At 38.4% G+C, this 14,515-nt stretch overlaps 1 protein-coding gene across 1 annotated transcript in view; it reads right to left on the bottom strand.

Moving 5' to 3' along the window:
* KIF27 (kinesin family member 27) overlaps positions 1-14,515 on the bottom strand; it is a 74,203-nt gene that overhangs the window by 35,096 nt on the left and 24,592 nt on the right. Inside the window, exons 5-8 of the mRNA XM_070431435.1 lie at positions 12,243-12,446; positions 5,043-5,212; positions 4,472-4,575; positions 2,640-2,795 (exon numbers count right to left, since the gene is read on the bottom strand). Coding sequence (XP_070287536.1) covers positions 2,640-2,795; positions 4,472-4,575; positions 5,043-5,212; positions 12,243-12,446 — 634 coding nt within the window. The remainder of the gene's footprint in view (positions 1-2,639; positions 2,796-4,471; positions 4,576-5,042; positions 5,213-12,242; positions 12,447-14,515) is intronic.

The following is a 14,515-nucleotide window of genomic DNA, read 5'->3' as shown; positions in this document are numbered from 1 at the left end:
GAAACTAAAAAAAAAAAAAAGAATAACTCCTTATATCTTTAGAGAAATAATAATTAACTACATTTCAAATATTAAGTTTATGATTACTGTTAAAAATGAAATATCCAAAAAATAATTTAAAATAAAGTTATTAGAAAAGTCAACTCCTGGAAGACCAAGATGGCGGCATAGGTAAACACCGGAGATCACTGCCGCAAACAACCACTTCAAAAATACAACTAAAAGACGGAACGGACATCACCCAGAACCACAGGAAGGCTGGCTGAGGAGAGATTCTTCAACTAGAAGGAAAGAGAACAGCATACCGAGGCTCAGAGGAGGCGCAGTGTGGAAAATACAAAGGTACGGAGGTGCGCGTGGAGCCGGCTGGTGGCTGAGGGCATGGTTGTCGTTTTCAATTAGGAGGGAGTCTCAGACTCTGAGCTCCAGATCCGGGCGAGTCTCTAGGGACTCAGACTCAAACGGGAGAGGCAGGATTGTCTGGCATCAGTTGGAACGGAGGGCAGCTTTCTCTCCGAGGTTTGCAGCGGTTGTGGGGGTTCTGAGAAGCAGAACCTCTGGGAACAGGGCTGAGAGCAGACATAACTGCTCCCTCCACCCGCCCTGTTGATCCCCTGCGACCCGCCCCGCCCAAGCCCTGCGCAGAGCCATTTGCCGGATCGCCTCAGGCAAAGGCTAGATTAGCACCTCTCCAGAGGACAGAAGTTTTCCCCGGCAGACTCAGGTGATTCTCACAGCCAGTCGGCCTGGTGGTCAAATCCCTCTAGTATTAACTACAACAATCAAGGCTTAACTAGAACAAGACTTCATACAAAGACCACAAGGGGGTGCACCAAGAAAGCATAAAAAATGCGGAGACAAAAAAAATGACAGAAATGGAGGATATAGAGCTAAAAAACGCAATTTTGAGGGCTTGCAATAATGTGCTACAAGCTGCCAATAAACTTGATGAGAGCCTCACGAAATGTAATGAGACCCTCACGAAATCTAATGAGACCCTCGATGTTATGATAAAGAACCAACTAGAGATTAAGCATACACTGACTGAAATAAAGAATATTATACAGACACCCAATAGCAGACCAGAGGAGCACAAGAATCAAGTCAAAGATTTGAAATGCGAAGAAGCAAAAAACACCCAACCAGAAAAGCAAAATGAAAAAAGAATCCGAAAATACGAAGATAGTGTAAGGAGCCTCTGGGACAGCTTCAAGTGTACAAACATCAGAATAATAGGGGTGCCAGAAGATGAGAGACAGCAAGATATTGAAAACCTATTTGAAGAAATAATGGCAGAAAACTTCCCCCACCTGGTGAAAGAAATGGACTTACAGGTCCAAGAAGTGCAGAGAACCCCAAACAAAAGGAATCCAAAGAGGACCACACCAAGACACATCATCATTAAAATGCCAAGAGCAAAAGACAAAGAGAGAATCTTAAAAGCAGCAAGAGAAAGAGACTCAATTACCTACAAGGTAATACCCATACGACTGTCAGCTGATTTCTCAACAGAAACTTTGCAGGCCAGAAGGGAATGGCAAGAAATATTCAAAGTGCTGAATACCAAGAACCTACAACCAAGAGTACTTTAACCAGCAAAGCTATCATTCAGAATTGAAGGTCAGATAAAGAGCTTCACAGGTGCCAAAACCGGTTTGGCTCAGTGGATAGAGCGTCGGCCTGAGGACTGAAGGGTCCCAGGTTCGATTCCGGTTAAGGGCATGTACCTGGGTTGCGGGCACATCCCCAGTAGGAGATGTGCAGGAGGCAGCTGATCGATGTTTCTTTCTCATCAATGTTTCTAACTCTCTATCTCTCTCCCTTCCTCTCTGTAAAAAAATCAATAAAATATATTTAAAAAAAAAAAAAAGAGCTTCACAGATAAGGAAAAGCTAAAGGAGTTCATCACCACTAAACCAGTATTATACGAAATGCTGAATGCTATCCTTTAAGAAGAGGAAGAAGAAAAAGGTAAAGATACAAATTGTGAACAACAAACATACATCTATCAACAAGTGAATCTAAGAATCAAGTGAATAAATAATCTGATGTACAGAATGAACTGGTGATTATAATGAATCAGGGACATAGAAAGGGAATGGACAGACTATTCTTGGGGGGGGAGGGGAATGGGAGATGCGGGAAGAGACTGGACAAAAATCGTGCACCTATGGATGAGGACAGTGGGTGGGGAGTGAGGGTGGAGGGTGGGGCAGGAAAGGGGAGGAGGGGACTTATGGGGGGGAAAAAAGAGGAACAAATGTAATCTGAACAATAAAGATTTAAAAAAATAAAAATAAAATAAAGTTATTAAAACGAGTTAGAAAAACATCCCAAACATATTTCCAAATGTCTAGTATAATGTTTTTTTGAAAGTGGCCAAAAAGTTAAGTGCCACAGAGTTTCAACACAGCACAGAAAGCACACCGGTTAGAAAAATTCATAGATGAATCCCAATATAACAAAGTTCTTTTAATAACTAACCTCCACATATTGGCTTTCAAACACACCTTGTTATACCAAATGCCAAGCTACAGTGAAGTATCCTGAGCATCAAAAACTAAAGTAAATGTTACACATCAGAAACAATTTTAGAAGCTTTTCTTTCTTGTATTAGCTGGTTCATAGGCTACTATTACCTGTTTTCATTAATTCTTTAATCAGATCTTCCTTCATATTGATGTTAATTGTAAGTTCTCTTATTTTTTGTTTAGCTTCAGTAAGTATGAGTTCTGAATGCCTTAATTTTTGCAAATTCAACTCTTGACTCTCCTGAAGACATTCAATCTTTAAATCTTTAAAATAAGAGAAACAAAGTTAGAAAATAAAACTATCTGCTTATAAAATATTCAACAGAAATGGAACTAAAAAAGAAAAGTGAACACAGAAGGTGTCTAGAGGTAGCAGAGGAAGGGACAGAAACAGGTAAGGAAAACAAGGAAAAAATACCCAGAAATTGGGACTTTAGTTTTCTAGCTTACAGTAAGTCTTTATATATGCTTTAGTCATATCCCATAGGTTCTGATACAGTTTTTCATTGCCCTTAGATATTCTGCAATTTGAGTTTTTACTTGAGTTATTTAAGAAAGATATAAAATCTCCAGGTGGGTATAGGGTTGAATTTTTCCTATTATTTTAGTCTTCTAGTAATAAAAGAATCTAGTCCACACCAGATTATTAGAGTGTGGGCCAGCACTGTTTTGTTCTTACTTACACTGGAACAACTATGTCACCATTTAAGATAAGTTCAGCTTATCTTTCTTTTTTTTTTTTTTTTTAATATATTTTATTGATTTTCCACAGAGAGGAAGGGAGAGGGACAGAGAGCCAGAAACATCGATCAGCTGCCTCCCGCACACTCCCCACTGGGGATGTGCCCGCAACCAAGGTACATGCCCTTGACCGGAATCTAACCCGGGACCCTTGAGTCCGCAGGCTGACGCTCTATCCACTGAGCCAAACCGGCCAGGGCTCAGCTTATCTTTCTTTTCACAGGGAGACTTCCTCAGTGCAGGAGCTAGTGCACTGATTTACATTCTGGCATAAGTTTCTTTCCTGGTTGTAGATCAGTAACAAACAGTTCAAGCATGGCAATTTGACTAGTACTTATCTATATTACTTACACATTTTTTAACTTATTTAAGTTTTATTTGTGACATATAGGTAAGTTTTTGTTAAATATTATATGCATAGCCTCTTTAAAAAGACTATTTTCATAATATACGGCTTATTTATCATGTTATTTATATTCTCTATACTCTTACTTTTTGTGCTTTAACCACTCATAGGCCAATATAAACTAGTTAAAATTTCCTACTATAGTTTTTGGAACATAAACATTTTATGCTGTTATGCATCAAATAATGTGTATTCGAATATTATGAGCACCCACAGACTATTTGGCTCCAATGCCAAGGGTACATCACTAATGGTAGGCATGTGTGCCAATGAAGCAGGAAAGCAGACACCTAGTAAATTACGTAAGATACATTTTAAAGTAGTCAAGAGTACAGTGCATAGCAACTTGGGCTTGAATATAAAATCCCTATTCTGAGAGATTTAGCCTGTAACTCAGTGATTCCCAAGTGGGCGCTACCGCCCCCCCGGTGGGCGCTGCAGCGATCCAGGGGGGCGGAGATGGCCACAGATGCATTTGGGGGTGATGAGTAACTGCTATTAAAATTTTAAAAAAATTAATTTCCAGGGGCTGAGTAATATTTTTTCTGGAAAGGGGACGGTAGGCCAAATAAGTTTGGGAACCACTGCTGTAACTCTAGCCAGAATTGATTGATGGGAAAAAAATTTATTAAGGAGTAAAAATGAAGGAAAAAATTAGAAGTAGAGCACAGAACATACAATGTTCTACCAATGAGAAAAACACTCCTACCAAGTTCCCATCATTGAGAATTCCTAGATGCTTCTTAAATTATTGACTGAAGAAAAAGATATAAATTACTTAAAATCGGTGTACCTTCATTCTCCAAACTTGACTTTTGTGTTTGATCATGAATATCATTCAATTCAACAAGAGAACAAACAGAGTCTGGCTTCTGAATCCATGAGTGATTTCTATGTCTAAAAAAACAAAGATCAGGATCAAAGGTAACTTGTCTGTTAGTGTTTGCTAATCTGCCCTCAAATTAGTTTCCCCCAAAAGTGACTATAATGTTAAAAGAATTATTAATTATATAAAATAAACAGAATTTTACTAATATTCCCATCCATGTTGGACCTAGTGGGAAATTCATTATATTTGTTGCCACTGTGGCAGCAGAATCAGGAAATTCAAAAACATTCTCCCTGAAAATTAATATCCAATAAATATATAAGCTCTAAAAGCAAAATTATTTTTCAATTTAAGATTGATGACTGCGTTCAAACACTGGTTTCATAATGCATTAGTTGACAGCACATTTTTCAAAAACTACCTACTGTTATTTCAATAGAAAAGATACATTTTAATAAAAAACCCTCCATTTGTCTATATTTATTGCATCATAAAATTCTAATATGTTTATTGAACGAGTCTATATTTAACATACCTAATTTCAGATTTATCTTGGCCTTCTGATTCTTCATCATCACTGTTATCAGAAAATTGGCAGTGGAGGACTTCATCTTGTTCTTCTATGTGACCCAGCAGGATTTGACTTCGTGTTCGAAATCCAGCAACTACTCGATCCAGAGAGTACATAGAAGGACTTGTGTAGACCTTACAAGTAATTTCCCCCACCCAACAACAAAAAATGATTTTTTAAATGTCTGTCTTTATCTTATTACTCAAAATGTCTTAAGAGGTTATTAAATAAGTACTCTTAAAATATCCAATTGCTGAAAATATGCATTGCCCCCCCAAAAATACCAACTTTCATTTCACAATACTATTGTGCTTCATGAACACATACTTCTTTCAGAATCTATATAGCTCTTCCTCTTCTAAAAAGTTCTATCTTTAACTACAGCTTCATGGAAAATAGTATTCTTTTTAATACTATTTGGACTCATTTTTATGAAAGCAAAGACTAAAAAAATCACAGCATAGGTACTCCCCAATGAGTGCAAAGCCCATACATAGTGCAATAGGAGCCAATTTTTTAAACTCCATTAACCTTCCCAGTTCTGAACACTTGGAGAATTATGGTGTTGCTGCTCAGGGTCTGCATCCCCCTCCAATCCAAATCCACCAAATGAAGAAATCCAGAGCCATCGCCACTCCACTGCTAAGTCAAAATGTTCTCAATTTGGAAATCCAAATGTATTTATTCACACTTTACATGTGGTGGTTAGGCATAGCTGAGTTAGTACTCTAACTGTCATATTTACTATGTCTCATAGAATAATTAAATGTTCATGAGCTAACCTGAGAACTTTCCATATTATAATATGCTTCTATTGACAATGAACCTTAACTTCTCAAAAAATGAGCTTGGAAAATAACAACAATGAGTTAGAAATTGCCTTTATACTTTTATTCTAGTTTCTGTTACCAAATATTTATTTTCACCACCTCTTTGAAACCAAATCTCAGAGTAATTTCTCAAAAAAGGTTAATAATAAAACCATACAGGATACACGCAATTTATTAATATAAATTATTATAAGTATTATAACATGAGGCTGTCAGTCCAAATGGCAGCAATACTCACCTCCTCCCACAATCACATCAAAATTACAATTAAACTACAGAACTAAATTAAAGAAGCTACATCAAGACTGCTAGAAGGGGTGGAGATGCATAATGGGCTGGTCCCATATCCATGTATGGTAGATAAAAATTGGGAGGGATATCTTGCCTGTAGAGGTCTCCCCTAAGGAGCAAGGGGTCCCAGTCCTCCCATCCTAGGGTTCCATTCCAGGAAGAGAAGTCCCCATAGCTTCCTAGCTATAAAAACCAGCAGGTATTGAGGCTAAGTGAGATGAAGGGCTACTGGAGTCCCAAGCAGTTCCTCTTAAATAGACCACACAAAGACTCACTCATATTTATTCCCTCTGAGCTCAAGCCCTACAGCAGCAGCTTGAAAGACACCAGAGATGTTACAGACAGGAACTGAATTGTCCAGCATCAGGGTAAGATCTGCAAGGCAGCTTTTCCCAGACAGAGGTGCTGCCAGAAGCCACTGCTCTTCTGATAAGCCCCTTCCCCTGCAGAGCCCACAGTTGGGTGACATATCTGAGACTCCATCAACCTGGCTCACACTGTTTGCCCCACCTTGGTGATTCTCTGAGGACATGCCCACCCAATTTTCAGATCCACCCAAGCTGTTCCCAGTGGCTTTTCCATACAAATGGTCTGTCTTGGCTCCTAAAATCTCTCAAACAAGCAGCATCTGGCCTCAGCAAGCCCCATACCTCTCACTGGTTCCAGGCATGGCACTAGCAGCAGCTGGCCTTGGTTCACAACATGGCCTTGCCTGGGCAACTCCAAATCCAGCACAAGTAGCAGCCATCAGCAGAACACTTTGTAGCCAATGCCGAGTGGTCCCCGGCAGAACACAGGCAGCAGCTGACCTTGGCCTGCACTTCCCAGAGTCCCCAGAACCAGCACTCCCAGTGGACAGCTTCAGACCACATTGAAGCACAACCACCCAACCACCTCCATAAGCAACACACTCAAGGGACAGACTCAGCAGACACCAGAGCCTTGCTGAAATAAGTTGTGCTCTATGGGGTGAGCCCCTGCACAGCTAATCCTCCACTGTGGTCAGAGGTCAGTGGTCACAGCCAGTCCTTGCAGCTCTTTGGCCTGGGGATAAATCCCTCCTAGTGATATACCAACAGCAATCAAGGCTCAACTACAAGAGGATACACACAGCCAATACGGGGGAGTGCACCTCAAGTGCCCAGCTTGGGTGATCAGGGAGGTTGTGCCATAGCACACCTAGTACATTAGGCCACTCTACCAAGCCTGGGAGGTATAGCAGCTCTACCTAATATATAGAAATACAGAGAGACTGCCAAAATGAGGAGACAAAGAAACATGTCCCAAATGAAAAAAGAGAACAAAACTCCAGAAAAAGAACTAAACAAAATGGAGACAAACAACCTACTAGCTGCAGAGTACAAAACACTGGTTATAAGGATATTCAATTAACTTAGCAGAGAGTAGATGAACTTAGTGAGAACTTCAGCAAAGATATAGGAAACATAAAGTAGAATAAGAAACCATAAAAAAGAACCAGTCAGAAATAAAGAATACATTAACTTAAATGAATATATTACAGGGAATCAACAGTGGAGTAGATGAAGCAGAGGATCAAATCAGAGATTTGGAAGATAAGAAAGCAGAAAACACCCAAGCAGAACAGCAAAAAGAAAAAGATAATCCAAAAAACGAGAATAGTCTAAGGAGCCTCTAGGACAACTTCAAGTACTAGTATACCAACACTCACATCATTGGGGTGACAGAAGGAGAACAGTGTGTGCAAGGAATTGAAAGCCTATGTAAAAAAAATAATGAAGGAAAAAAGACATACAAGTCCAGAAAACACAGAGAGTCCCAAACAAGATGAACCCAAACAGGCCTATACCAATCCTATATAATAAAGAGGTAATATGCAAATTGACCATCACACCCTCACACAAGATGGCCGCCCCATGTGATCACAAGATGGCCACCACAAGATGGCCAGCAGGGGAGGACAGTTGTGGGTGATCAGGCAAGCGGGGGAGGGCAGTTGGAGATGAACAGGCAAGCAGGGGGGGCAGTTGGGGGTGATCGTGCCAGCAGGGGAGCAGTTAGGCGTTGATTAGGCAGGCAGGGGAGTGGTTAGGGAGTGATTAGGCAGGCAGGCAGGCAAGCAGTTAGGAGCCAGCAGTCCCTTGTCTGACTGCCAGTTTAAGTCCGATCCCACAGAGGTCTCAGATTGGAGAGGGTGCAGGCTGGGCTGAGGGACAACCCCCACCCTGTGCACACATTTCGTGCACCAGGCCTCTAGTATACATTATAATTAAAATGCAAAATGTTAAATACAAGAGAAAATATTAAAAGCAGCAAGAGAAAAGCTGTTAGTTACCTTCAAGGGAGCTCCCATAAGACTGTCAGTTGATATTTCAAAAGAAACTTTGTAGGCCAGAAGGGATTGGCAAGAAATATTCAAAGTGATAAAAAGCAAGGACCTACAGCTGTAACCAGTTTGGCTCAGTGGATAGAGTGCCGGCCTGTGGACTGAATGGTCCCGGGTTCGATTCGGGTCAAAGGCATGTACCTTGGTTGTGGGCACATCTCCAGTAGGGAGTGTGCAGGAGCACCTGATCGATGTTTCTAACTCTCTCTCTCTCTCCCTTCCTCTCTGTAAAAAAATCAATAAAATATATTTTAAAAATAAAAATTAAATTAAATTAAATTAAAAAAGCAAGGACCTACAACCAAGATTACTCTACACAGCAAAGCTATCATTTAGAATCAAAGGACAGATAGAACTTTCCAGACAAGGAAAAACTAAAGGAGATCACCACCACCAAACCAATATAATATGAAATGTTAAAGGGTCTTCTTTAAGAGGAAGGAGAAAAAAAGATTAAAACAAAAAACAGCAAAGCATAGGTTCCTAGTCCTGGAGTAAAAGCCATATTGCTACCTGCTTTATTCTCTTTTCCTGAGCCCATATCATCTATCAACTTCCCTAGGGAATTTAGAAACTTTAAATTTTTTAGGTTAAAAGATAATGTGCCTTGAACATTGTTAAATAACACTATAATGTGAACATTGTTAGTTGGGCTCTCAAGAACAGGCACTGCCCTGAAGGACCTTTGATATAACAGAGAGCCCTTAAGGCCAATCAGAAGGAAAATCATTCCTAAGAAATAGCTCATTTTGGGAAAGAAAGGCCTACAAAGCTGGTGACATGAGAGATTATATCATAGTAAGACTGAAAAGGGGTTATGCACAGAAATTTTGTGACTCAAAAAAGTGTAATTTAGCCCTAACTGGTTTGGCTCAGTGGATAGAGCGTCGGCCTGCGGACTGAAAGGTCCCAGGTTCGATTCCAGTCAAGGGCATGTACCTTGGTCGCGGGCACATCCCCAGTAGGAGGTGTGCAGGAGGCAGCTGATCGATGTTTCTCTCTCATCAATGTTTCTAACTCTCTATCTCTCTCCCTTCCTCTCTGTAAAAAAGCAATAAAATATTTTTTTTAAAAATGTAATTTGGCCTGGCTGCGTAGCTCAGTTGGTTAGAGCATCATCCTGATATACCAAGGTTATGGTTCTTTCCCTAGTCAAGAAACATACAAGAATCAACCAATGATGCATAAATAAGTGGAACAACAAACTGATATTTCTTTCTCTCTCTCCCTTCTCTCTCTCTCTAAAATCAATAAAATAATAAGTTTTTAAATGTAATGCCTTCTCGGGAAAAAAAAGATTTTACAATTTTACAAGTATTCTACTTTTGTGAATCTGGATATTCCAGAAGGTTTTTAAATATATCTCTTAAGGATATTTCAGTTGGTTTTCTTAGTATACAATTATGTCAATAATCAATAAATTATGGTAGGTTTTCATCAGCATTGGCGGTATTATACTAAACCTAAATAATGACTGGGACTGCCTTTGTAATTTTTTTCTTTCCAAAGTGCCTTTTTAGTATGTACAGCATTGGCTTTTGCTTTTAATTATATCATATTTCAATGTTTAAAAAGTTAGAGATCTCTATTATATTTTAGGTTTAAATCAAGATTCAATTTTGCATTTCACCAGATCAATTTTTGGTATCTACTGAGACAAATGAGTTTTTCTTCTTTTTTTCATATTAAGTTAGTACATAATATTAGTACTTTTTCTTTTATTTACCTGTATACTATTTGTAAAGATATGTGTACCCCTAGCCTGATTGGTGTGGCTCAATGGTTGAGCATCGACCCATGAACCAAGAGGTCACTGGTTTAATTCCCAATCAGGGCACATGCAGAAGGCAGCCAATCAATGTCACTCTCTCATTGATGTTTCTACCTCTATATCCCTCTCTCTTCTTCTCTCTCTAAAATCCATAAAAATATATTTTAAAAATAAATAAAATAAAAAACAGAGACTAAGAGAGGGAGAGAATAAGTATGTGCAACTTTTGTAATAAAAAGAAACACCCAAATGTTATTTTTTTTAAAATAAAAAAATGGAACTGTAAATACTTTCACATAACTAGCCAATATAAAAAAACAGAAAATAAAATATAGATGACTTGATATGTAAGTATTAAACTGAAAATACAGACAACATGAATTATGTGAAGAATTTATTTTTCTTCCTAAATGTTCTATAAAAAGGTACCATATATTCAACCATAAGAAAAATGTCAATGATCCTACAAAGTGAAACTGAAATTAATAATAACAATGATTTCATTTTTTAATTCAATCACTCAAGATTGAAAACCACAGAGAATAACATCTGTCTTTCTTAATCACTCTGAGGTACTGAATCTGGACCATAGTAAAGGCACTCCATGGACATCTATTGAGGACACAATGTACTAGGCAATTTCAGAGTCATCATCTCATTTAAATCCTCCACACACACCCATGTTTCCCCCATTCTGACATATAAGGAACCTGGGGCTCCCACAGGTTTAGTCATATGCAGGCCTATGCAATAGAGCTAGTGTTCACCCCAAGCCTGCCTGATTGCAAAGTCTATGACACCTAGCATATTTCTTATTCCTTTGACTATAACCATCACATAGATCTCAAACAAATCATCTCCATAAAATTTGCCAAAACCGGTTTGGCTCAGTGGATAGAGCGTCGGCTTGCGGACTGAAAGGTCCCAAGTTCGATTCCGGTCAAGGGCATGTACCTGGGTTGCGAGCACATCCCCTGTGGGAGATGTGCGGGAGGCGGCTGATCGATGTTTCTCTCCCATCGATGTTTCTAACTATCTATCTCTCTCCCTTCCTCTCTGTAAAAAATCAATAAAATATATATTTAAAAAAAAAAAAAAAAAAAAAAAAAAAAAATTAACAGAAGCCAAATTCATGAGTCTGCTAGTCTTTTCCATGTAGAGATAACTTGATGATTTTTTAAGAGAAATGTGTGTGCATATATTTACTACACACATATTCATAAGTAAATAAAAAACCAAAAGTTCAGCCCAGCTGATGTTGCTCTGTGGTTGAGCATTGACCTATGAACCAGGAGGTCACAGTTTGATTCCCGATCAAGGCATATGCCCAGGTTGTGGGCTTGATCCCCAGTAGGAGGCAGCCAATCAGTGATTTTCTCTCATCATTGATGTTTTTATCTCTCTCTACCTCTCTCTTCCTCTCTGAAATTAAAAAATATGTATATTAAAAGAAAAGTTGATACAGATCTTTATACAATCTTGAAGTGTCAGCTTGGCAAGACTGAGTAATACATAAATGTCATTTGGAAAATAGTAAGACAAACCAAGTAAGTAAAAATAAATACCCTCCAACCTCATCTCAACTTGGTGTGGTTAAAAGAAAGAAAAAAATTCATGAAGATATCAGACTTATTAATCATGACTAAAACTATGATGGCAAAAGATAGCTTTTTCTCCTTGATGAATGTAGATATTACCTTCAACTATTCCTTCTAAATATAACTATACATTCTATTTGTTTTTGTTTTTTTATTAAAAAGCATTACATGATTAAAAGAGAATACACAAAAGTCCATAAAATCAAACAGAAACCAAACTATGTGCTGAGACTGTACAAATATACTGTGATATTTTATTACATATAATATTTTAAGATCTTAAACCTGAGATTAATGTTTTGACTTTACCTTCCTGGCATCTGATCTTTCTGGGATATAAATATAACGTCCCAAATGAGCATCAAACGGTACAGTATATGGTCTCTTTTCTGGTATCCTGGCATCTGGCCCATCTCCACAAATTTCCTTAGCTGAAGAAGTCATTGACAGGTTAAGTTTTGTTGGTTCTCCACTCAGTTGATCCAGAAGTTGTTGTTCTATTATTTTTTCATTCTTTGTAGAAGATGAGAATTTAAAAAATAGAAATCCAGAGAGATGAGACTTTTAAAAATAGAGATCCTCAGTATGTGTATAAATAATGATAAAAAATGAATTGTATATTGACCAAAATCACAACTACAAATCACAATTACCTTAACAGTACAGTAAAACCTCATTTATTCAAAGACTAGCCTCTGGTGTTCACAAGGATCAAGTACTGTTCTGATTGGTAAACACTTTTGAATAATAAGCAGCAACAAACACAGCAGAGAGTTAAATACTCAAAAAAAAAAAAAAAAAAAGGCCCTATACACTGTGTTTGGTTGGTTTGGCAACCAGAACCACTCTGATTAGCCGATCTTTATAAAAATTTGGGCTTTCTGAGTGAAATCAGGAAGTAACAAGAGACAAGAAAGTTGAAAAAAGCTGCAAATAGCAGAGGTGGCAGCAAAAGAGACAGCAGGTGCAGTGAAGTGAAAGCCTTTACTCAGTGACAAAGAGATAAAGGTAGACAAACAATAGTTATTCACACTTGGGTACATAGTAGACTTTTCTCAAAAATGAAAACCATCATTTTCAAGGGTAACAACTAACAGTATTTGTTATAAATTCTAAAACTTGGGTTTCATGCAAAAATTAGAATTTTGGAAAACACTTCTGCTATTGTGAGCATGAGGACAGCTTCTAATACTTAAAGACTGTTGAGATCAGTGGTGATAGTAATGAATGTGATTTTTTGATATTGTATAATGAAATGTGTCAACATCTAGAAGGTCTGCATAACTTAGTAAATAAATATCTTCCAAATGACCAATGCATGATGATTCAAAATCAGATGTGGATAAAAGATCCATTCAAAGTATAAGATAGGAAGGGACCAATGACTTTTAATGTATAGATCTTTTTTTTTCTTTATTGATTAAGGTATTACATATGTGTCCTTATCCCCACACTGCCTCCCTGCACTCCCCTCACACACTTATGCCCTCACCCCCCTGGTGTCTGTGTCCATTGGTTAGGCTTATATGAATGTATACAAGTCCTTTGGTTGATCTCTTCCCTTTACCTCCACCCACCCCTACCTTCCCTCTGAGGTTTGAGCATCTGATCAATGCTTCCCTGTCTCTGGATCTGTTTTTGTTCATCCGTTTGTTGTTCATTATATTCCACAAATGAGTGAGATCATGTGATATTTATCTTTCTCTGACTGGCTTATTTTGCTTAGCATAATGCTCTCCAGGACCATCCATGCTGATGCAAATGGTAGGAGTTCCTACCTTTTTACAGCAGCGTAGTATTCCATTGTGTAGATGTTCCATAGTTTTTAATCCACTCATCTGTTGATGAGCACTTAGGCTGTTTCCAAATCTTAGCTATTGTAAATTGTGCTGCTATGAACATAGGGGTGCATATCTCATTTCTGATGGGTGTTTCTAGTTTCTTGGGATATATTCCTAGAAGTGGGATCACTGGGTCAAATGGGAGTTCCATTTTCAGTTTTTTGAGGAAACTCCATACTGTTCTCCACAGTGGCTGCACCAGTCTGCATTCTCACCAACAGCACAAAAGGTTCCTTTTTCTCCGCATCCTCACCAGCACTTGTCGTTTGTTGATGATAGCCATTCTGACAGGTGTGAAAAGGTATTGCATTGTCATTTTGCTTTGCATCTCTCTGACGAGTAGTGACTTTGAGCATGTTTTCATATGTCTCTTGGCCTTCCTTCTGTCTTCTTTAAAAAAAGTATTTAGGTCCATTGCCCATTTTCTGATTGGGTTGTCTTCCTTTTGTTAAGTTGTATGAGTTCCCTGTAAATGTTGGAGATTAAACCCTTATCAGATTTAACATTGGCAAATATGTTCTCCCATGCAGTGGGCTTTCTTGTTGTTTTGTTGATGGTTTCTTTTGCTGTGCAGCTTTTTATTTTGATGTAGTCCCATTTGTTTATTTTCTCGTTTCCATTGCCCTAGGAGCTGTATCGGTGAAGAAATTGCTTCGGCATATGTCTGAGATTTTGCTGCCTTTGGATTCCTCTAGTGTTTTTATGGTTTCCCATCTTACATTTAACTCCTTTATCCATTTT

The sequence above is a fragment of the Myotis yumanensis genome, unplaced genomic scaffold (genome assembly GCF_028538775.1).
Source record: "Myotis yumanensis isolate MYYU_CA2020_CCGP unplaced genomic scaffold, mMyoYum1.0.hap1 SCAF_12, whole genome shotgun sequence".
In the NCBI taxonomy this organism is placed as follows: domain Eukaryota; kingdom Metazoa; phylum Chordata; class Mammalia; order Chiroptera; family Vespertilionidae; genus Myotis; species Myotis yumanensis.
Note: the sequence above shows the minus strand (reverse complement) of the source record. Positions and strands in the feature narration are given on the sequence as shown.